Raw genomic sequence first — 20,244 nt, 5'->3', positions numbered from 1 at the left:
ATAATATACTTTCAACATTCCTTAAATTTACCTTTTCTCTGTTCTTACATTCAATATGAATCTTACATAACCATCTTATAGGTTTGCTTTTACTTAGAATAGCGAGGGACAGAGTGGAGATTTATGTACCAGTACTGACAAGTTCCAACACCTGGACTCTTGGAACCTGAGCTAAATTGTTTCCCTAATACTGCAAATCCTCTCTCATCTCAGTCTCTGTGTTCTTCTTGGCTGATCCCACGCACTTCCACAGTTGTCGCTACAATCTTAGCGATGAGGACAACCAATTCTACATCTCTAGCCCAGTATGCTCTTTGGACCTGTGGATGTTTACCTAGTTCCCCTGAATGTCCCAAGGGTACCTCAATGTAAACATGTCCAAACTTCCACCGTTAATCAAAATTAACACTGCTTCTCTGCCCCAGGCTTCCTGCTCAATGATGTTCAAGCCCCAGTGCTGGCTCAGTCACAGGTGACCCTTTACTTTCTACTTTTTAAATTTCTCCAATAGATATTCAAGTTTGACTTAAGAGAAAAATCCAGTTATTGTTTTAAAAACAAGTTAAGAGGGATCCCTGGGTGGCGCAGCGGTTTGGCACCTGCCTTTGGCCCAGGGCGTGATCCTGGAGACCCAGGATCGAATCCCACATCAGGCTCCCAGTGCATGGAGCCTGCTTCTCCCTCTGCCTGTGTCTCTGTCTCTCTCTCTCTCTCCCTCTCTCTGTGTGACTGTCATAAATAATTAAAAAAAAAACAAGTTAGGAGATATTCTTTCCACATAATTCCTATTCATTTTGAAAGTGTGTATGGATCGAAAACATTGAAGGGATGTACCTGCCTTTTTTCTCTCTCATAAAATACACATCCATACAACAAATATCTTTCTTCTATCTTTTAGCTTTTCTTTGTATTTTTACTTCTTCATAGTTTCTCTTCCCTCCTAATTTTGTCTTTCTCATAAAAGATGGATTTACTAAACTGATCTCTCTAGTCCTTAATATCAGAGACTGCATTTTTTTCCTTTGTACCTTTCCTTGTTGGTTTCCAACATCAATTGCCTGAATATCTCCATTATGCCCAGTTTTATTCAATGTAAGAGAAAATAGTTACTTTTAGAGAAAACAATAGGATTAGGATTTGCCACCAAAATCGTTAGAAAATAACATAATTTTTAAATTATATTTCAGAAGATAGGTTAACTGCCTCCAGTTGTTCCAATCATCATTTTAATGGATTTATTATTTGTTTTATTAAGAGGCTGAGAGCACTGATTCTGGAGCCAAACCATTTTGGCTATCTCCAGGTTTTACAAATTACTAGCTATAAAATCTCAGGTAATTTGCTTCACCTCCATGTGCCTTCATTCCCTCCTATATAAAGTGGGGACATTGATGGTATAGCCTTCACAGGTTTCTTTTGGGGAATAAACTTATTAGCACCAATAGCTTAGAACACTGTCTGGAATATGGTGCACACTAAAAGTATGAGTACTGTTACTATTATCATTATTTTCTGCATACTCCAAAATAACATGAGGACATATATATTCAGAATTCTCTTAAGGCAGTAAGATGGAAGTGTATAAAATATTAAAATAACAAACCTGACATCGAAGTAACATAAATATCATTTTATTATTTGTTGTTGTTTAAAAATTTTTTTATTGCCAGGATATTTTTTTCTTCTGTCTTATTTTGTTTGTTTTCTTTTCTTTTCTAAAAAATTCTTTTTATTGGAGTTCAATTCGCCAACATATAGCATAACACCCAGCGCTCATCCCATCAAGTGCCCCCCTCAGTGCCCGTCACCCAGTCACCCCAACCACCTGCCCACCTCCCAAACACCACCCCTTTTTCTATCCCGGAGTTAGGAGTCTCTCATGTTCTGTCACCCTTTCTGATATTTCCCACTCAATTTCTCTCCTTTCCCCTTTCCTCCCTTTTACTATGTTTTATATTCCCCAAATGAATGAGACCATATAATGTTTCTCCTTCTCAGATTGACTTATTTCACTCAGCATAATACCCCTCCAGGTCAATTCCACATCGAAGCAAATGGTGGGCATTTGTCATTTCTAATGGCTGAGTAATATTCCATTGTATACATAGACCACATCTTCTTCACCCATTCATCTTTTGATGGACACCGAGGCTCCTTCCACAGGTTGGCTATTGTGGACGTTGCTGCTATAAACATTGGGGTGCAGGTGTCCTGGCGTTTCACTGCATCTGTATCTTTGGGGTAAATCCCCAGCAGTGCAATTGCTGGGTCGGAGGGTAGACCTATTTATAACTCTTTGAGGAACCTCCACACAGTTTTCCAGAGTGGCTGTACCAGTTCACATTCTCACCAACAGTGCAAGAGGGTGCCCCTTTCTCCACATCCTCTCCAACGTTGTTTGTTTCCTGCCTTGTTCATTTTCCCCATTCTCACTGGTGTGAGGTGGTGTCTCATTGCAGTTTTGATTTGTATTCCCCTGATGGCCAGTAATGCGGAGCATTTTCTCATGTGCTTGTTGGCTATGTCTATGTCTTCCTCTGTGGATTTCTGTTCATGTTTTTGCCCATTTCATGATTGGATTGTTTGTTTCTTTGCTGTTGAGTTGAATAAGTTCTTTATAGATCTTGGATACTAGCCCTTTATCTGATAGGTCATTTGCAAATATCTTCTCCCATTCTGTAGGTAGTCTTTTAGTTTTGTGAATTGTTTATTTTGCTGTGAAGAAGCTTCTTATCTTGATGAAGTCTCAATAGTTCTTTTTTGCTTTTGTTTCTTTTGCCTTCATGGATGTATCTTACAAGAAGTCACTGTGGCCAAGTTCAAAAAGGCTGTTGCCTGTGTTTTCCTCTAGGATTTTGATGGAATCTTGTCAAACATTTAGATCTTTCATCCATTTTGAGTTTATCTTTGTGTATGGTGTAAGAGAACGGTCTACTTTCATTCTTCTGCATGTGGCTATCCAATTTTCCCAGCACCATTTACTGAAGAGACTGCCTTTTTTCCAGTGGATAGTCTTTCCTCCGTTGTCGAATATTAGTTGACCATAAAGTTGAGGGTCCACTTCTGCATTCTCTATTCTGTTCTATTGATCGAGGGGTCTGTTTTTGTGCCAGTACCACACTGTCTTGATGACCACAGCTTTGTAGTACAACCTGAAATCTGGCATTGTGATGCCCCCAGCTATGGTTTTCTTTTTTAATATTTCCCTGGCTATTCTGTGTCTTTGCTGATTCCACACGAATCTTAAGATGATTTGTTCCAACTCTCTGAAGAAACTCCATGGTATTTTGATAGGGATTGCATTAAATGTGTAAATTGCCCTGGGTAGCTTTGACATTTTCACAATATTAATTCTTCCAATCCATGAGTATGGAATATTTTTCCATCTCTTTGTGTCTTCCTCAATTTCTTTCAGAAGTGTTCTGTAGTTTTTAGGGAATAGATCCTTTACCTCTTTGGTTAAGTTTATTCCTATGTATCTGATGCTTTTGGGTTCAATTGTAAATGGGATTGGCTCCTTAATTTCTCTTTCTTCAGTCCCATTGTTAGTGTATAAACATGCCACTGAGTTCTGGGCATTGTTTTGTATCCTGCCACACTGCCAAATTGCTGTATGAGTTCTAGCAATCTTGGGGTGGAATCTTTTGGGTTGTCTATGTACAGTATCATGTCATCTGTGAAGAGGGAGAGTTTGACGTCTTCTTTGCCAATTTGAATGCCTTTTATTTCTTTTTCTTGCCTGATTGCTGAGACTAGGCCTTCTAGTACTATGTTGAATAGCAGTGGTGAGAGTGGACATCCCTGTCTTGTTCCTATTCTTAGGGAAAAGGCTCCCAGTGTTTCCTCATTGAGAATGATATTTGCTGTGGGCTTCTCGTAGATGGCTTTTAAGATGTTGAGGAATATTCCCTTTATCCCTACACTCTGAACAGTTTTTATCAGGAATAGATGCTGTATTTTGTCTAATGCTTTCTCTGGATCTATTGACAGTATTTTATGGTTCTTGTTTTTTCCCCTGCTGAAATGATGAATCACATTGATTTCTTTACGAGTGTAGAACCAGCCTTGCATCCAGGGGATAAATCCCACTTGGTCATGATGAATAAACTTCTTAATGTATTGTTGGATCCTATTGGCTAGTATCTTGTTGAGAATTTTTGCATCCATGTTCATCAGGGATATTGGTCTATAATTCTTCTTTTTGGTGGGGTCTTTGGTTTTGGAATTAAGGTGATGCTGGCCTCATAGAACGAGTTTGGAAGTATTCCATCTCTTTCTATCCTTCTGAACAGCTTTAGTAGAATAGGTATGGTTTCTTCTTTAAATGTTTGATAGAAAAAAAAAATGTTTGATAGAATTCCCCTGGGAAGCCGTCTGTCCCTGGCGTTTTGTGTCTTGGGAGGTTTTTGATGACTGCTTCAATTACTCCCTGGTTATTGTCCTGTTCAGGTTTTCTCTTTCTTCCTGTTCCAGTTTTGGTAGTTTGTGATTTTCCAGAAATGTGTCCGTTTCATCTAGATTGCCTAATTTATTGGCGTAAGCTACTTATAATAAGTATATAAGATCGTTTATATTTCCTTGGTATTGGTGTTGATCTCTCCTTACTCATTCATGATTTTTATTGATTTGAGTCTTTTCTCTCTTCTTTTTGATAAGACTGGCTAATGGTTTTTCTATCTTATTAATTCTTTCAAAGAACCAACTCCTAGTTTTGTTGATCTGTTCCACAGTTCTTCTGGTCTCGATTTCATTGACTTCTGCTAGAATCTTTTATTTTTTTATTTTTTTTTATTTTTTTTTTTGACTTCTGCTAGAATCTTTTTTAACTCTCTTCTTCTGCTGGGTGTAGGATATATTTGCTGTTTTTCTCCAGCTCCATTAGGTACAAGGTTAGCTTTTGTATTTGAGTTCTTTCCAGTTTTTGGATGGATGTTTGCATTGCGATGTATTTCCCCCTAAGGACTGCTTTTGCTGCATCCCAAAGATTTTGAATGGTGTACTTCAATCTCATTAGTTTCCATGAATCTTTCTAATTCTTTCCTAATTTCCTGGTTGACCCTTTCATCTTTTAGCAGGATGGTCCTTAACCTCCACATGCTTGAAATCCTTCCAAACTTCTTCTTGTGATTTAGTTCTAATTTAAAAGCATTATGGTCTGAAAATATTCAGGGGACGATCCCAATCTTTTGGTATCAGTTCAGACCTGATTTATGACCCAGTATGTGGTCTATTCTGGAAAAAGTTCCATGTGCACTTGAGAAGAATGTGTATTCAGTTGCATTTGGGTGTAAAGTTCTGTAAATATCTGTGAAATCCATCTGGTCCAGTGTATCATTTAAAGCTCATGTTTCATTGGAGATGTTGTGCTTAGAATACCTGTCGATTGTATCAAGTGGTACATTCAAGTCACCAAGTATATATGTATTATTATCTAAGTATGTCTTAACTTTGGTTATTAATTGATTGATATACTTGGCTGCTCCCACATTTGGGTCATAAATATTGATGATTGTTAAGTCCTCTTGTTGGATAGATCCTTTAAGTATGATACAGTGTCCCTCTTCATCTCTTACTACAGTCTTTGGGATAGACTTTAATTTATCTGATGAGGATTGCTACCCCTGCTTTCTATTGAGGACAATTTGAATGTCAAATGCTTCTTCCTTTTTCATTTTCAGGTTGGAGGTGTCCTGAGATCTAAAATGAGTCTTTTAGACAGTAAATAGATGGGTCCTGCTTTTTAAATCCAGTCTGAAACCGTGCATCTTTTGATGGGATCATGAAGTCCATTCGTGTTCGGAGTTACTATTGAAATATATGAATTTAGTGTCATCATAATACCTATTCAGTCCGTTTTTGTGGATTATTTCTTTGGGCTTCCTCTTTCTTTTACAGGACCCCCCTTATTATTTCTTGCTGAGCTGGTTTGGTGGTCACATATTCTTTCACTTCCTGCCTATCTTGGTAGCTCTTTATCTCTCCTTCTATTCTGAATGACAGCCTTGCTGGATAAAGTATTCTTGGCTGCATGTTCTTCTCATTGAAGCCCCTGAATATATCCTGCCAGCCCTTTCTGGCCTCCCAGGTCTCTGTGGAGAGTTCTGGTGTTATCCTAATGCTTCTCCCTATAAAAGAGATTTCTTGTCTCTTGCTGCTTTAGGGATCTTCTCTTTAAGTTTGGAATTTGCAAGTTTCACTATTAAATGTCGAGGTGTGGAGCGGTTTTTATTGATTTTAGGGGGGGATCTCTTTATCTCCTGGATCTGAATGCCTGTTTCCCTTCCCAAGTTAGGGAAGCTCTCAGCTATGATTTGTTCAAATACATATTCTGGACCTCTGTCCCTTTCTGCGCCCTTGGGAACCCCAATTAAACGTAGATTTTTCCTTCTGAGGCTGTCATTTATTTCCCTTAATATATCCTCATGATCTTTTAATTGTTTTTCTCTTTTTTTTTCAGTTTCCCTCTTTGTCATCAACTTGTCTCCTATGTCATTCACTTGTTCTTTTACCTCATTAACCCTCGTCGTTAGGACCTCCAGTTTGGATTGCATCTCATTTAATTGATTTTTAATTTGGCCTGATTAGATCTAAATTCTGCAGTCATGAAATCCCTTGAATCCTTTATGCTTTTTTCCAGAGCCACCAGTAGCTTTACAATTGTGCTTCTGAATTGACTTTCTGACATTGAATTGTAATCCAAATTTTCTAACTCTGTGGGAGAGAGGACTGTTTCTGATTCTTTCTTTTGAGGTGATTTTTTTCCTTCTAGTCTTTTTACTCATTGCAGAGTGGCCAAAAACAAGTTGCACTGGAAAAAAGGAGAAAAAGAGAGAAAAAAGGAAGAAGAAAAAGAAAAAATGTGGGGGGAAACAGAAAACAAAAACAAGGGCGAGTATCCTCTGATTTTATATACTGTATATCCCTCCACTTCCCCTGGAACTTTTTCAGTGTTGCTTGGTCAATAACTTGCTTTTCCCCTGTCCTTCTAGCTGGACTTCTGGGGGAGGGGCCTACTGTGCTGATTCTCAGGTGTGTGCACCTGGGGGAGCTGCCCAGCCCCATGCCAGCTGTACAGCTCAGTGCGAGTTGTTTATCCTGTGAGGCCCCTGCTCAGTCCCAGGTACAAGGTGACACCAGGAGGAACAACAACAGTGGCGGCGGCCAGCTCTCCAGCTCTAGAGTCAGCTCCCGCAGTAACTACCGCAGTTCTCAGTCCGCAGGGGCCTGGATGCACTGGAGGGTGGGGTCACCTATCTGCACAGCTTGGAGCCGCATGGCAGCAGGAGTGTCCTCACTGTCCTGGGCTCTCCCAGCCTCCGCCTGTCCTGGGTGGAGCGCTGGATCTCAGGCTGCATCCCCCAGTGCCCTGGGCTGCGGGGCCTGCGCCACTGGAATTGTGCTCCTGGGGCTGCGCAGCCCCCTCCTTGTGGAGCCGCCGCCTGAGCCGCCACCCGAGCTGCTCCTGGGGCCCCACAGCGCACACGCTGCAGCCCTTTAGGGAGCTCAGCCGAGGTGTTTGGTGCGCTCTCCCCCGGGGAGCAGGTCCTCTGTTAGTGCCCCTGGGAACCTGAGGGCATCCCTGCCCCTCCTGGAATCCTGCTCGAACTCCCTGTGAGGGCCTTTCCATCTGGGAAGATTGGTAAAGTTCCTGCTTCTCCAGGACTGGGCTTTCTTGTCCTGGGGGCACTTGCCGAGGGGCCTTAGCCCAGCTCCTCGCGGGGGGCCCCTCCCACTTGGATGCTTTTTTATTTATTATTTTTCCCCATCTTCCTACCTTGATAGAAGCGCAAACTCTTCTCACTGTAGCATTCCAGCTGTTGTCTCTGTAAATCTCAGGCCGAATTCGTAGGTTTTCAGGATGACTTGAAAGTTATCTAGGTAAGTTGGTGGGGACAGGTGACTTGGGGACCCTACTCTTCTGCCATCTTGTCCCGCCCCTCTGTTTTCTTTTTAAACAACTATAAATTCAGGCTTAGGGAAGCTTGCTTTGTCTTGGAAAAAAAAAACAGTAACAAGAAAGCTGTTCTATCATTTGTTAACCTGATCTCATTTTAAGAGAGAAATGGTAGTCATCTTGCAAGAGTAAAATTTATACCATGAACGATGCAGGTCTAAGTCTGGTGGCAATAAAAGGAGACAATAGCATTGTTGACAAAATTATAATCTGCTGGTGGCATTTGCGGAAAAGAAGCCCTTGCAAATTTCTAAAGAACAGTAAACTCTGTTAGGAAATTCTAAAGTGTCTTACAGGCCAAAAAGGGAATGAGGTTAGTAAAATGCCTCAACAGAGTTTGAATAAAATACTGGATTGGAGAGTTACTGGAACTTGGATATGTAAAAATAGGGTGGTAGGTTGGGTCATGCTTACAATGTTCTTAAGTTCAAATAAACTACTGTGACAATACACCACTTCACAGGTCACACGCTTTTCCAGGGCTGTTCTTTCCTTTCCTTCAGTAGGTGCTGGCAGAAGGTGTGCTCAGTCGCTTTCCAATATAGATGCCTAGCCCCAAAGCCAAAACATGAGAGAGGAAGAGAGACGGAATGAACACCTTAAGGAATTCTGTGGAAAAAATATCCCCTTTCTTCATGGCTCCACTTTTCCTCATGCTTAAAGAGACAGAGTGTTTGGGGTGTCTGAAGTGGAATTCCTTAGGTGGAATGTTTTCATGTCTACTGGACCAGTCGGACACCCAGTCTACACTTTTCTTCAAAGCATCAACTTCTTTCTCTCCTTCTGCAGCTGCTTCTTCTGAGAGCTATGGTCCCTGCTAGTGTGCATCTCCACATCAAACATAATCTGCCCATCTTCTTGAGGGGAAGGGCTGTCACAGTGAGAACTGGCTCTTGAGCTACTCTGTCCTGATTCATACTGTGCATCCAAAAGAATCTTCTCCATGTCTCCATTGTGGATAGAGGATGAAGAAGGTACATGTTCTAGCCCCCCATTTTTCCCATTGCCATAATCATTTCCATTGCTGATGTTCATGGGTAGCTCCACCCAGGAACTGTTGAGCCCAGCTGGCGGGGGGCAAAGGCTGTTCACCTTCCTCGCAGTTGTTGTTGTTGTGCGGGGGCAGCGGCTGCTCTACTAAATGAGACAACATTGTCAGGCTACTGAAGGAGCTGCAGCCGCCGCAGGACCGTCTCTGGTTCTCGGGCAGCAACACCTAAAAATCATTTTCAATCACACAACCATTCCCAAATGCCATCAGTGATAAATTCCTTTGTATTTTCTATTTGTATATGCACATTCCCATATATATTTATACACTTTACTTTCTTGATTATCATTGCTTGATCAACATTTAACATACCCCATTGATTCAAATGCTTTTTTGAGATAAGAATAAAATCCATTACATAAAATCTACACATCTATTTCATGATGTATCCCACTGTGAGTAATGTTGAAAGCTTTTTAAAAATAGAGCTTAATATAGAATCAGACAATTTAGGTCACATTACATACACATTGCTAGGATCTCTGACATTTTGGTGTATTCCCTTGTAGTTTTTTTCTAGCCATGTTTGTATCAATATAATTTTCTTTCTATTCTACTACTGGTGGTTCTTCAGTCTTATTGTGCTTTAGAATCCATCAGTGGAGCACGATAATAAGGTATGTTTGGGGGCCCAGTTGAAAGTGTGTTTGACTGTGGAAGGAGGCTCGGTGTCCATCGAAAGATGAATGGATAAAGAAGATGTGGTCTATATATACAATGGAATATTCCTCAGCCATTAGAAACGACAAATACCCACCATTTGCTTCAACATGGATGGAACTAGATGGTATTATGCTGAGTGAAATAAGTCAATCGGAGAAGGACAAACATTGTATGGTCTCATTCATTTGGGGAATATAAAAAATAGTGAAAGGGAATAAAGGGGAAGGGAGAGAAAATGGTAGGAAATATCAGTGAGGGAGACAGAACATGAGAGACACCTAACTCTGGGAAACGAACAAGGGGTGTTGGAAAGGGAGGTGGGTGGGGGGTTGGGGTGACTGGGTGATGGTCACTGAGGGGGGACTTGACAGGATGAGCACTGGGTGTTATGCTATATGTTGGAAAATTGAACTCCAATAAAAAAATTTTTAAGAAAAAGAGTGTTTGATTCATGGAATCTGGGGAAGGGGTGCCTATGTCTGTCTGCATTGTTAGCAAAAGAGACAGGAGATCCTGAAACAATATGTCTGTGTGGCATGCTTCAGAAATCACGAGTACATTCTGACAAGGAATCCCCCTAGACCAAAACTTCAGTCAGACTCCTCTGAACCTTCTTTCTACTAGGCCTTCTCCTTGGTCCTGGTCTTGGCCTGCAAAGCTGTTTTAACAAGTAATTTTGGTTAGCCAAGTGATCTAGAATCTCCTCAACATTAATATCAAATTAAGCTTGATATCTAATCAAGTTCCTCTTTCCCCCCGATACCTAATCAAACTCTTCTTCATAATTTTCCATTCTCTTTCTCATCCTTCCCATTGGCCATAAATTCCCAGCTGTCCTTGTATTTGGTACTGAGTTGAATCTCTCCTCTCTATGCAATAGTCTTGATCCCTATTGCAATAATCTTAAATCCTCCTTGCTGTTTTTTAACAATTATCTGATGCAAATTTTCTTTTACAATATGATGCAAAATTTTTGTTCATGTTTTAAATTGCTGTGTCATCCTGCCCTTACTACACTCCTTGAGAAATGCAAGTCTTTGCCTCTAGAGAAATGAAGTGAATGAAGAGAATGAAGTTCTTTAGTCAAGGGTAGAACTGAGTTAGGGGAATGAGGATCTCCAGAGTCATAATGGCCACATTAAACATCTATTCAAGACATACCAGGATTTCTACTCCTGACTAAGATAGAGTAACAGAGACTAGAACTACCTTCCAATCTGAAACAAGTAAAAAACTGGATAAAATCTATGAAACAACTATTCTCAAAACAGTGGACATTGGGCAACAAGATCTGTGATCCCTGAGATACTGAGAACATATGAGGTTATTCTTATGATTGTCCAAGCCTACTTCCTGAAGAAAGTTTTCAGGCCACAGTGCAAGGAGTGAAAGTCCAGGGAGACCCCAGTGGTATTCCATAGATTAAGATATGAAGTTAGGAACTAGGGAGGACAAGGCTATTAGAATTTGCAGGGCAGAGTTATCAAAAACAAAAGATCTCACAAACAAAGAATTTTCATGATCTCCTTAGTGTCCTCTTTGAACAATTATCTAAGTAGTCTATGGCCATACAACCCTATACACATCCAATTTCATCTGAATAATTATCTGAGTACTAGTCATTAAATGCCTGTAAGAAAACTATCACACACCAAGAAGAGAACCACTCTAAAAGGATTAAAAGGAACAATTTAAGGACACATATGTTTAGTAATAATGTATGTTCCTAATAGCCAGACTTGAAGACCTCGTAATTCATGGGACATCAGAGTACTCAGAAGGATTTTTTTCTCATTAGTGGAGTACAATTAACCCTAAACTGCACACTATTCTGATCCAGCCTTACAAAGTTTAAAATCAGGAACCTAAAATATCAAACTGTTTACATGTAATTTAACTGTGTCTCAGAATAAAAACCAATATATTTACAGGGACCCCAAAATATCTAGCACTCAAAAGTTAAAATTAACAATGTCTGGCATCCAAAAATTCCCAGGCATGCAAAGAAGCAGGAAAATCTAAACCACCATGAGGAGAAAAACCAATCAAAACTGACCAAGAACATCCATATGCAGAAGAATGAAACTAGACCATTCTCTTACACCATACACAGAGATAAACTCAAACTGGATGAAAGATCTAAATGTGAGAAGATTCCATCAAAATCCTAGAGGAGAACACAGGCAATACCCTTTTTGAACTTGGCCACAGCAACTTCTTGCAAGATACATCCATGAAGGCAAGAGAAACAAAAGCAAAAATAAAGTATTGGGACTTCATCAAGATAAAAAGTTTCTGCACAACAGAAGAAACAGTCAACAAAACTAAAAGACAACCTACAGAATGGGAGAAGATGTTTGCAAATGATGTATCAGATAAAGGGCTAGTATCCAAGATCTATAAAGAACGTATTCAACTCAACAGCAAAGAAACAAACAATCCATTCATGAAATGGGCAAAAGACATGAACAGAAATGCCACAGAGGAAGACACAGACATGGCCAACAAGCACATGAGAAAATGTTCCGCATCACTTGCCATCAGGGAAATACAAATCAAAACCACAATGAGATACCACCTCACTCCAGTGAGAATGGGGAAAAATAACAAGACAGAAATCAACAAATGTTGGAGAGGATGTGGAGAAAGGGGCACCCTCTTGCACTGTTGGTGGGAATGTGAACTGGTGCAGCCCCCCTGGAAAACTGTGTGGAGGTTCCTCAAAGAGTTCAAAATAGAACTGCCCTATGATCAAGCAGTTGCACTGCTAGGGATTTACCCCAAAGATACAGATGCAGTGAAACGCCAGGACACCTGCAGCCCGATGTTTCTAGCAGCAATGTCCACAATAGGCAATCTGTGGAAGGAGCCTCGGTGTCCATCAAAAGATGAGTGGATAAAGAGGATGTGGTCTATATATACAATGGAATATTACTCAGCCATTAGAAACGACAAATACCCACCATTTGCTTCAACGTGGATGGACCTGGAAGGTATTATGCTGAGTGAAATAAGTCAATCGGAAAAGGACAAACATTATATGGTCTCATTCATTTGGAGAATATAAAAACTGGTGAAAGGTAATAAAGGGGAAAGGAGAAAAAATGAGTGAAAATATCAGTGAGGGTGACAAAACATGAGAGAACCTAACTGGAAATGAACATGGGGTAGTGAAAGGGGAGGTGGGCGGGGGGTTGGGGTGACTGAGTGATGAGCACTGAGGGGGGCACATGGTGGGATGAGCACTGGGTGTTATGCTATATGTTGGCAAATTGGGCTCCAATAAAAAAAATTAAAAAACAAAAACAAAAAAACTGACCAAGATATGAAAAATATGGTAAAATTAGACAAGGATATTAAAAAAGATATTATAACTGAACTGTATATGTTCAAGAAGCTGCAGGGTGCCTAGGTGGCTCAGCTGATTAAGTGTCTTTTGCTCAGGTCATGATCTCAAGGTCCTGGGATCAAGCCCCAACTCAGGTTCCCTGCTCAGTGGGTAATCTGCTTTTCCCTCTCCCTCTGCCCCTCCACTCATGCTCTCTCTCTCTCAAATAAACAAATAAATAAAATCTTTTTTTAAAAGCTTGAGGAAAGACTGAACATGTTTAGTAGACATATGGAATATAAAAATATATGATAGACCCACAATGAACATACAGAGATTAAAAACTATAATGTCCGAAATGAAAAACATATTAGACAGTGTTAATGGCATATGAGACATTGCAGAAAAAAAGATTAGTGAACATCAAGTCATGGCAATAGAAGTAATTCAAAATGAAATATTGAAAGAATAAAAGACTGAAAAAATGAACAGAGCATTACCAAGTTATTGGACAACAACATTAATGATTTCTTAAATGGAAATGGTCTAACCCCTCTAATCACATGCAAGAGATCACAATGGATAAAAAGCAAGATTCAGGCCCTAATATCTGAATATTATGGATAAGAGAGGGCTGCTTACACACACACAAAACCACAAACACACACTGGAATAAAAAAGGCCTTTTTGTTAAAAATATAGAACATACCGGGGATCCCTGGGTGGCTCAGCGGTTTAGCGCCTGCCTTTGGCCCAGGGCGCGATCCTGGAGTCCCGGGATTGAGTCCCGCGTCGGGCTCCTGGCATGGAGCCTGCTTCTCCCTCCTCCTGTGTCTCTGCCTCCCTCTCTCTCTCTCTCTCTCTCTGTCTAAAATAAATAAATAAATAAATAAATAAATAAATAAATAAATAAATAAATCTTTAAAAAAATATATAGAACATACCATGGTCTAAGCATCACTAAGATAGTACTCACGTAAACTAGTACTCTAAATCAAGAAGAAGAATGGGATCCCTAGGTGGCGCAGCGGTTTGGCGCCTGCCTTTGGCCTAGGGCGTGATCCTGGAGACCCAGGATCGAATCCCACATCGGGCTCCCGGTGCATGGAGCCTGCTTCTCCCTCTGCCTGTGTCTCTGCCTCTCTCTCTCTCTCTCTCTCTCTGTGACTATCATAAATAAATAAAAATTTAAAAAAAACACTAAATCAAGAAGAAAGTCTTCATGGACACCTCTGTAGGAGACAAGCTGGGATACTGGCACACTGAGGTGTCCAGAAATATCTGCAGTGATATGGCAGGGTGAGCGGGGGTTGAGGGGATGTGGTGAGCCCCAGCAGAGGAAAGGAGTTGGCTTCTAGCATACAGTTTGGATGCTACTTCCAGCAACCAGTAGGATTCTGAAAGACTTGTATCCTTCATACGCTGGTAAATATAAGCAGCAGTTAAACACAGCTCACATGCTCTTTACCTCTCCCGGTTCTCACAGCAGCCCTGGAAATTATTATCTCCATTTTACCAATGAACAAAATAAAATGAGCTGAGGCACTGTCATGGTAATAACTAATAAGTTTGTATTACTAGCTAAATAATTGAGAATTTGAAATTTATTATTGTTTGTTGCTTTTTCAATAAATTTTCATTAAGTGCTTTACTGTCTTTGACACAGTTTTAAAAATCAAATCTTAATATAATTAGAAATTAAATAATACTTATTAAATTAGAAGAAATAGCTAAAAACTTAAAATTATAAAAATAAGTTTATAATTTATACCCATGTGATCTCATTAAAGGAAACAGGGTATTGAAAATAAGATTTAAATTTTTCCTTAATGCATTTTCTCTTCTGTTCCAAAGCAACAACAACAAAATCCACTTTAGAATGTATATTTTACAATCCAAAACACAATAAAGCTCTTTTCATTTGTGGGAATATGATTATTTTTTAATTGGCATACATCCGAGGATTTTTCTTCATGTGAAATTCACTAAACCGAAAATATTTTCTTCAAGCTTTGCAAGGGAAAGAATAAATCACTGAACAGGCAAATTGTAACTTTTCAAACAATGTTTGGGAGAAAATTTAAAATACAAATAAATATTAAGATTTTTTAATTGATAGGGATGTCATACTTATTTGGTTATGTATATCACTTAGAATGCATCACAACTTGTTACACATGACATAGTAACTATATTACATGCAATCTGCTTGAAAATTTTTAAATAGTCTAATCAAAATCAGCACATTTATTATAAGATATATGTCAAGAAAGGAGACAAAATAGACATGAGATTTAGTCCATTTCATTCATGTATGCTAGTCCTTTTACTACTTATGGGACTTTTGAGTTTCATAGATAAATAGTTCTGTCCTGTTTTATTAAACCTTTTCACTTAATGATCCCAGATTTGCCAACTGAGAGTGGACCGCTAAACTGTGATGACTTATTTTCAGTTTGGAAAGCGGGATCTAATTTAAAGTTGGTCAAATGTGATCCAATCAGTTTTGATGAGTGAAGAACGATAAAAAAAAAAAGAAACATAAAAAGCTAAATGTGTCTCATTGGAGGGCTTTGAAAGAGGAAGTATTCCTCCTAGGAGGCTGTGAGACTGGCTTTATCATGACTAAATATAATAGTAAAAAAAACTTATAACTATTTTGTTTGGATAATTGACTTATGGTTTTGCTTATATTCTTCCTTATATTTTCTGCATAATATAATGTGTGTATAATGTGTATCATGACCTTGTATTACATAAATTATAGTAGTACATTTTTAAATGTTCCTCATAGAAACCTTTAAAATGTGAGAGTGCAAGAAATAAACCACCCACAAAGATCCAGTAATTGTTCTTACATTATTTAAGATAAATTACCATTAAGAAATTTAATGTTAATAATTAAGTTAACAAAATAATAATTAAATGATTGTTTTTAATATTTGCTCTAATATGCACCACACTAGACATTGAGCTCCGGGGTAATTAAGACAAAATCATTAGTGTAAAAGGGCACAGCCTTGCATAGAACTAATAATGACCTAACTTGACCTAACTCATTTAATAACTCATAATAATTATTATAAATTTATTAATAATAGATTCATGGTAATGCATTAACTTAATAGGATATTTGGAAAGGTAAAAAGCAGTACTAGTTTATAGATATTGATTGTTTAATACAATTTGATCTTGGCAAGGTATATTAATTGTATTATCAAATAAGCAAGGTAATTTAGATCACACTGTTTGTAAAATGATGTAATCACTGTATTTCTCCATGCCTATGTTGTCATAACTCAGATGCATCAGAGTCACCTGAGGAACTGTCAAACTAGAAGTTCCTGATCAGGTGATTCAAAAGGTGATAATGAGGGTTGAAAGTGGGAAAGGCACCCAAGTATCAGCATTGTTAACATTTTCCCTAGGTAATTACAATGCAAGTAAGGGGTCTGTGTCTATATAAGGTTTTTTAAAAGAAATTACAGATTTTGGAGGTGCCCAGGTGGCTCAGTCGGTTAAATGACAAACTCTTTAGTTTCACGTTGGGTCATGATCTCATGGTCTTGAGATCAAGCCCCGCATTGGGCTCCACACTATGTGCAGAGTCAGCCTGAGATTCTCTCCCTCCCTCTCCACCTCTCCTCCTGGCTCACTCTCTCTCTCTAATAAATAAATAGAATCTTTTTTAAAAAAGAAGAAATTACAGATTTGGGGTTAGAGACTTTACTTACCATATTCCTTTGGAAATTAATACTTTCCAAGTTAGTAGCTACTTGCCCTAGTACACTTAAGGACAGTCAGTTAGCAACAATATTAAGATGGGTTCATAACTCCATTATAGTTAACCAATCAAAATGAGTTATCTACTATGTCAGGCACTGCACTGGAAACTGAGCTCCAAGATGATTAAGACAAAATTTCATAAGGACATATACTGGGAGTGCCTGGGTGGCTCAGTTGGTTAAGCTTCTACCTTCTGCTCAGGTCATGATCCAGGCTCCTGGGATTAAGCCCTATGTCATTCCCTGCCCAGCAGGAGAGTCTGCTTTTCCCTCTCTGCCTCTTCCCTCCACTTGTGCACTCTCTCTCAAATAAGTAAATAAAATCTGAAAAGAAGGACATATACTCACATAAAAATTACATCAAATATTTAATACAGTTTTTAAGAACTTACAAAGCAATTTCATGTTTCAGGTATGGAAGGGATAAAAATGGGAGTGTTTCAGCTTTAAAATTTGTCCCCCTAATATAATTTAGACATCTTCTGGGTAAGTCTGTTAAACTGGTTGGGTAGGCCTGCCCAGACTCTCTTTTGAGAAAATAGCCCCAAAGGGTAAAGACACAGGCAAAACAAAGCTTTCAGCCTATTTGCGTTTTGGAGGTTTGAAGTAGTGCAATTCTAGACACACCAGGGTGAGACATCTAGATATGTCTCCTAAGCTAGACCCCAGTGCATTTGTGTGAGTTCTTTGGAGAAGAGGGGCACAAAAATAATACCAAAAAGGGCTATTTTGTTAGGAACCAACAAAAGACAAAGAACCATGTGAATGGTACTCACTTGGATAAATATAACTTTAAAGTGGGGAGAAAGATCTGCTCCAGACTTCTACAGGAGTCAAACCGGACAGGGTTTAGCTCACTAGGGACTCAAGAGAAATCAATGCACTTTTCTTACCTTGAGGACAGAATCAGAACCCAGAAGGGAAAGTACACCTGACACGGCAATAATCAGGGGATAAGTACTGCAAATATCAGAGGAATGACAAGGTGGAAGCCATCTATTTTTGCCCTTTGGGCTTGTCAGCATGGTGAAAACTCCCTTTAGTCCTTCCCAAGTACCTGACAGACCTGGATAGGAGGCAGCCCAACAGTTTCACACCTCATCTATTCCACTCAGCTGCCCTGGAAGGCAAGCATTATTCCTCCTCACAGGAAAGAAGATTGACTCTTAAAAGCAATGTACCTGTAACAAACGGAGGGTTTATTCATCCAGTTAAAACTGGAAAATTCTTAAAGTTCACTCTTAAAGTTTGTTGAACCAGTATTATATACCTATACTATATTTACACTCCTTGAAAAACTGTTTTTGCTACTAAAACTTCAGATAATAAAAAGAAAAAAGTTACATAGTATTCAACTACAGAGAAACGTGACCCAATTAACACCCTGGAGCATCTGATTTCTGATTTTTTGAGGGGGGGGTCATATTATACATATGCTTTTAAATGAGACAATAATAAATGTATAGATTGCTTTTTAATTGCTTTATTAACTTTACACTTTTCCATGCAATTGGGTGACTCTACTGTTGACAGAAACTTAGACTGAGTGCCAAGGCAATCCCCATTTGGAATCTGGTAATACAGAACCCACCTGACACATGGAAATTACATGCGGTTCACAGCAAATGGATCAGTAAAGGTTATCAGGAAAAGGCAAGGAAAAAAAAAAAACAATGTGAGTCACAGTATTAATCTCATGGAAAATGGCAGGAGTCAAGGCATAAGGCAAAATTCATCATGATGATCATGGTGATTAGAGAGCTCCCCCATCAGGATACGCAGGCAATTCCTCAACTGCAGCTCCCTAAGTTTTCTCCTGATTTCCCTCATCTCCTCCATGAACATTTCCATATCATCCCCATCTCCACCCATCCCATCATTGACCTGCCTATTGGGGATGGCCCATCGGAAATTAGGAGCAAGTCGACGAGCCTGTCCCCGTCTATTATTTCCTGCAGGTTGGTGGCCTTCTCCCCCTCCCAAAGGGCGGTCTTCCTCTCCATTCTGCATGGGTTGCTCCATTTCTTCGTTTTCCTGGTGGATATTTGCCATGAGATTTTTTTTCCTGGTTGGTTTTCTTTGAACACAAATAAGACAAAGGCAAGGAGAGAGACTGAAAGCTTGGTGTACTGAGCAGCAGGCTCCAGAGATCTGGTACCTAACGTTTAAAAAAAAAAATTCCCACCTTAGGAGCTTCAGGCGTCCTCTAGGGGGCCTCCGAATCGAGCCCCTCCCTCCCGCTCTCTCCTTTACCCTCCCTCCCCCAAAGCCCACCATTTTTCCTTTCCCAGGATTCTTTCCCCAAGCTCCGCAGGCACCAAAATGGAGGTGGGGGACAGGGGATGACGTACATGGGAGGAGTCACAAACTCGGCTCTGCACCCGACCCCCACTCTGTCCCCCGCACCGACCTGGGCCTATCCTTGCTGTCTCCTCCTTCTCCCGATTCTCGCCGTGTGGGCGCCGCTGCGACAGTTGACACCTAGGCTCGCAGTCCTGCAAAGGGCCAGCGTGGAGGGAGTGGGGGGTGTTGCGAAGCGTTTGGCGCCGACCTGCCACCACCTGGTCCCTTCCGGGTCCCCGGCCCCCCTGGCCGCCCCCTTAAACCCCATCTCCGGCTCTCAACCCTAGCGTCCCCCCACCCCGCCCGGAAGGTTCACTATTTTCCTGCAGGTACTCGGGGGTGATTTCCAGTTGCTCTTAGTTGCTCTGCTGCCCACCCAGCCGCCCCAGCACCCCCACCCCAGGGGGCCACTACGGATGTTCCCAAGAATGCCGGGGGTGGAGAAAGCTGCTGCGCTGATCCAATGAGCCAGCTTCGAAAGTAGGCGGACCGCTGCCGCCCTGGCCTCGCGCACCGGCCCCGGAGCCCTTACCTGCTCCGCTTTCCTCGGGCCTGACGCCAGCCCGCGGGGCGCAGGACACCGGGGAGCAGGTACCCAGACGGGAGTGACGACTGCACCGAAGGCTGCGTCGCTCTGCAGCTCCACGTCACGTGAGCGCCTCACGTCACCATGGAGCTCGCCCCCCAAATCTAGCTGCTTGTGCGGCGCGCCTACCCGCCCCCACGCCTCGCCTCACGCACAGGCGTAGGCAACCCCCTTAGCCGGTTTCTGCACTGAGCCCCAGCGCGCACCGCCGTGTCACTCAGCTTGGTCCTCTACAATTTGAGGCCCGAAAAACGCCTCACCTCCCAGCGGAGGGAGTGTAAACTTCTCAGGAAGGTAACTTCTCAGGTTACCCGGGAGGGTCTGCAATACCCTTCATCCCTCCCACTCCCGCCCCAGGCCTTGAGTTTGAGTTGTTTCGCTTTCTCTTCCTTTCTCGCTGGCCGCACCCCCTCTTTCCCTCATCCACCCTCAGGTGCGCCACCACCGTTGCCCATTGCGTCCCCTGAATTCAGATCCTTCCAGGAAATTTAGAATGAAGGCTGGGGTGGGAAGGGAGCAGGAGTCCTATTAGAG

General features: G+C 40.9%; 1 protein-coding gene and 1 pseudogene across 2 annotated transcripts; both read right to left on the bottom strand.

Moving 5' to 3' along the window:
- Nucleotides 1-1,615: 1,615 nt before the first annotated feature.
- On the bottom strand, nt 1,616-13,883 carry LOC112649397 (BCL2/adenovirus E1B 19 kDa protein-interacting protein 3-like; annotated as a pseudogene).
- Nucleotides 13,884-18,248: 4,365 nt separating this feature from the next.
- On the bottom strand, nt 18,249-19,852 carry BEX3 (brain expressed X-linked 3). 2 transcript variants are annotated; one of them, XM_049107122.1, is made up of 3 exons: nt 19,657-19,852; nt 19,192-19,276; nt 18,249-18,858 (listed from the first exon to the last, which is right to left on the bottom strand). In XM_049107122.1, the coding sequence occupies exon 3, from the start codon at nt 18,831-18,833 to the stop codon at nt 18,495-18,497; it is 339 nt and encodes a 112-aa protein (XP_048963079.1). In that variant the 5' UTR covers nt 18,834-18,858; nt 19,192-19,276; nt 19,657-19,852; the 3' UTR covers nt 18,249-18,494. The 2 variants fall into 2 exon arrangements, with proteins under 2 accessions (XP_048963079.1, XP_025287398.1); XM_025431613.3 differs by having other exon boundaries at nt 18,249-18,939; nt 19,657-19,840.
- Nucleotides 19,853-20,244: the final 392 nt, after the last annotated feature.

Source organism: Canis lupus, chromosome X (genome assembly GCF_003254725.2).
Source record: "Canis lupus dingo isolate Sandy chromosome X, ASM325472v2, whole genome shotgun sequence".
Taxonomy (NCBI): Eukaryota; Metazoa; Chordata; class Mammalia; order Carnivora; family Canidae; genus Canis; species Canis lupus.
Note: the sequence above shows the minus strand (reverse complement) of the source record. Positions and strands in the feature narration are given on the sequence as shown.

Bases quoted from the DNA above. Each gene is read 5' to 3' on its own strand.
- BEX3 (XM_049107122.1), bottom strand. From the start codon at position 18,833: ATGGCAAATATCCACCAGGAAAACGAAGAAATGGAGCAACCCATGCAG.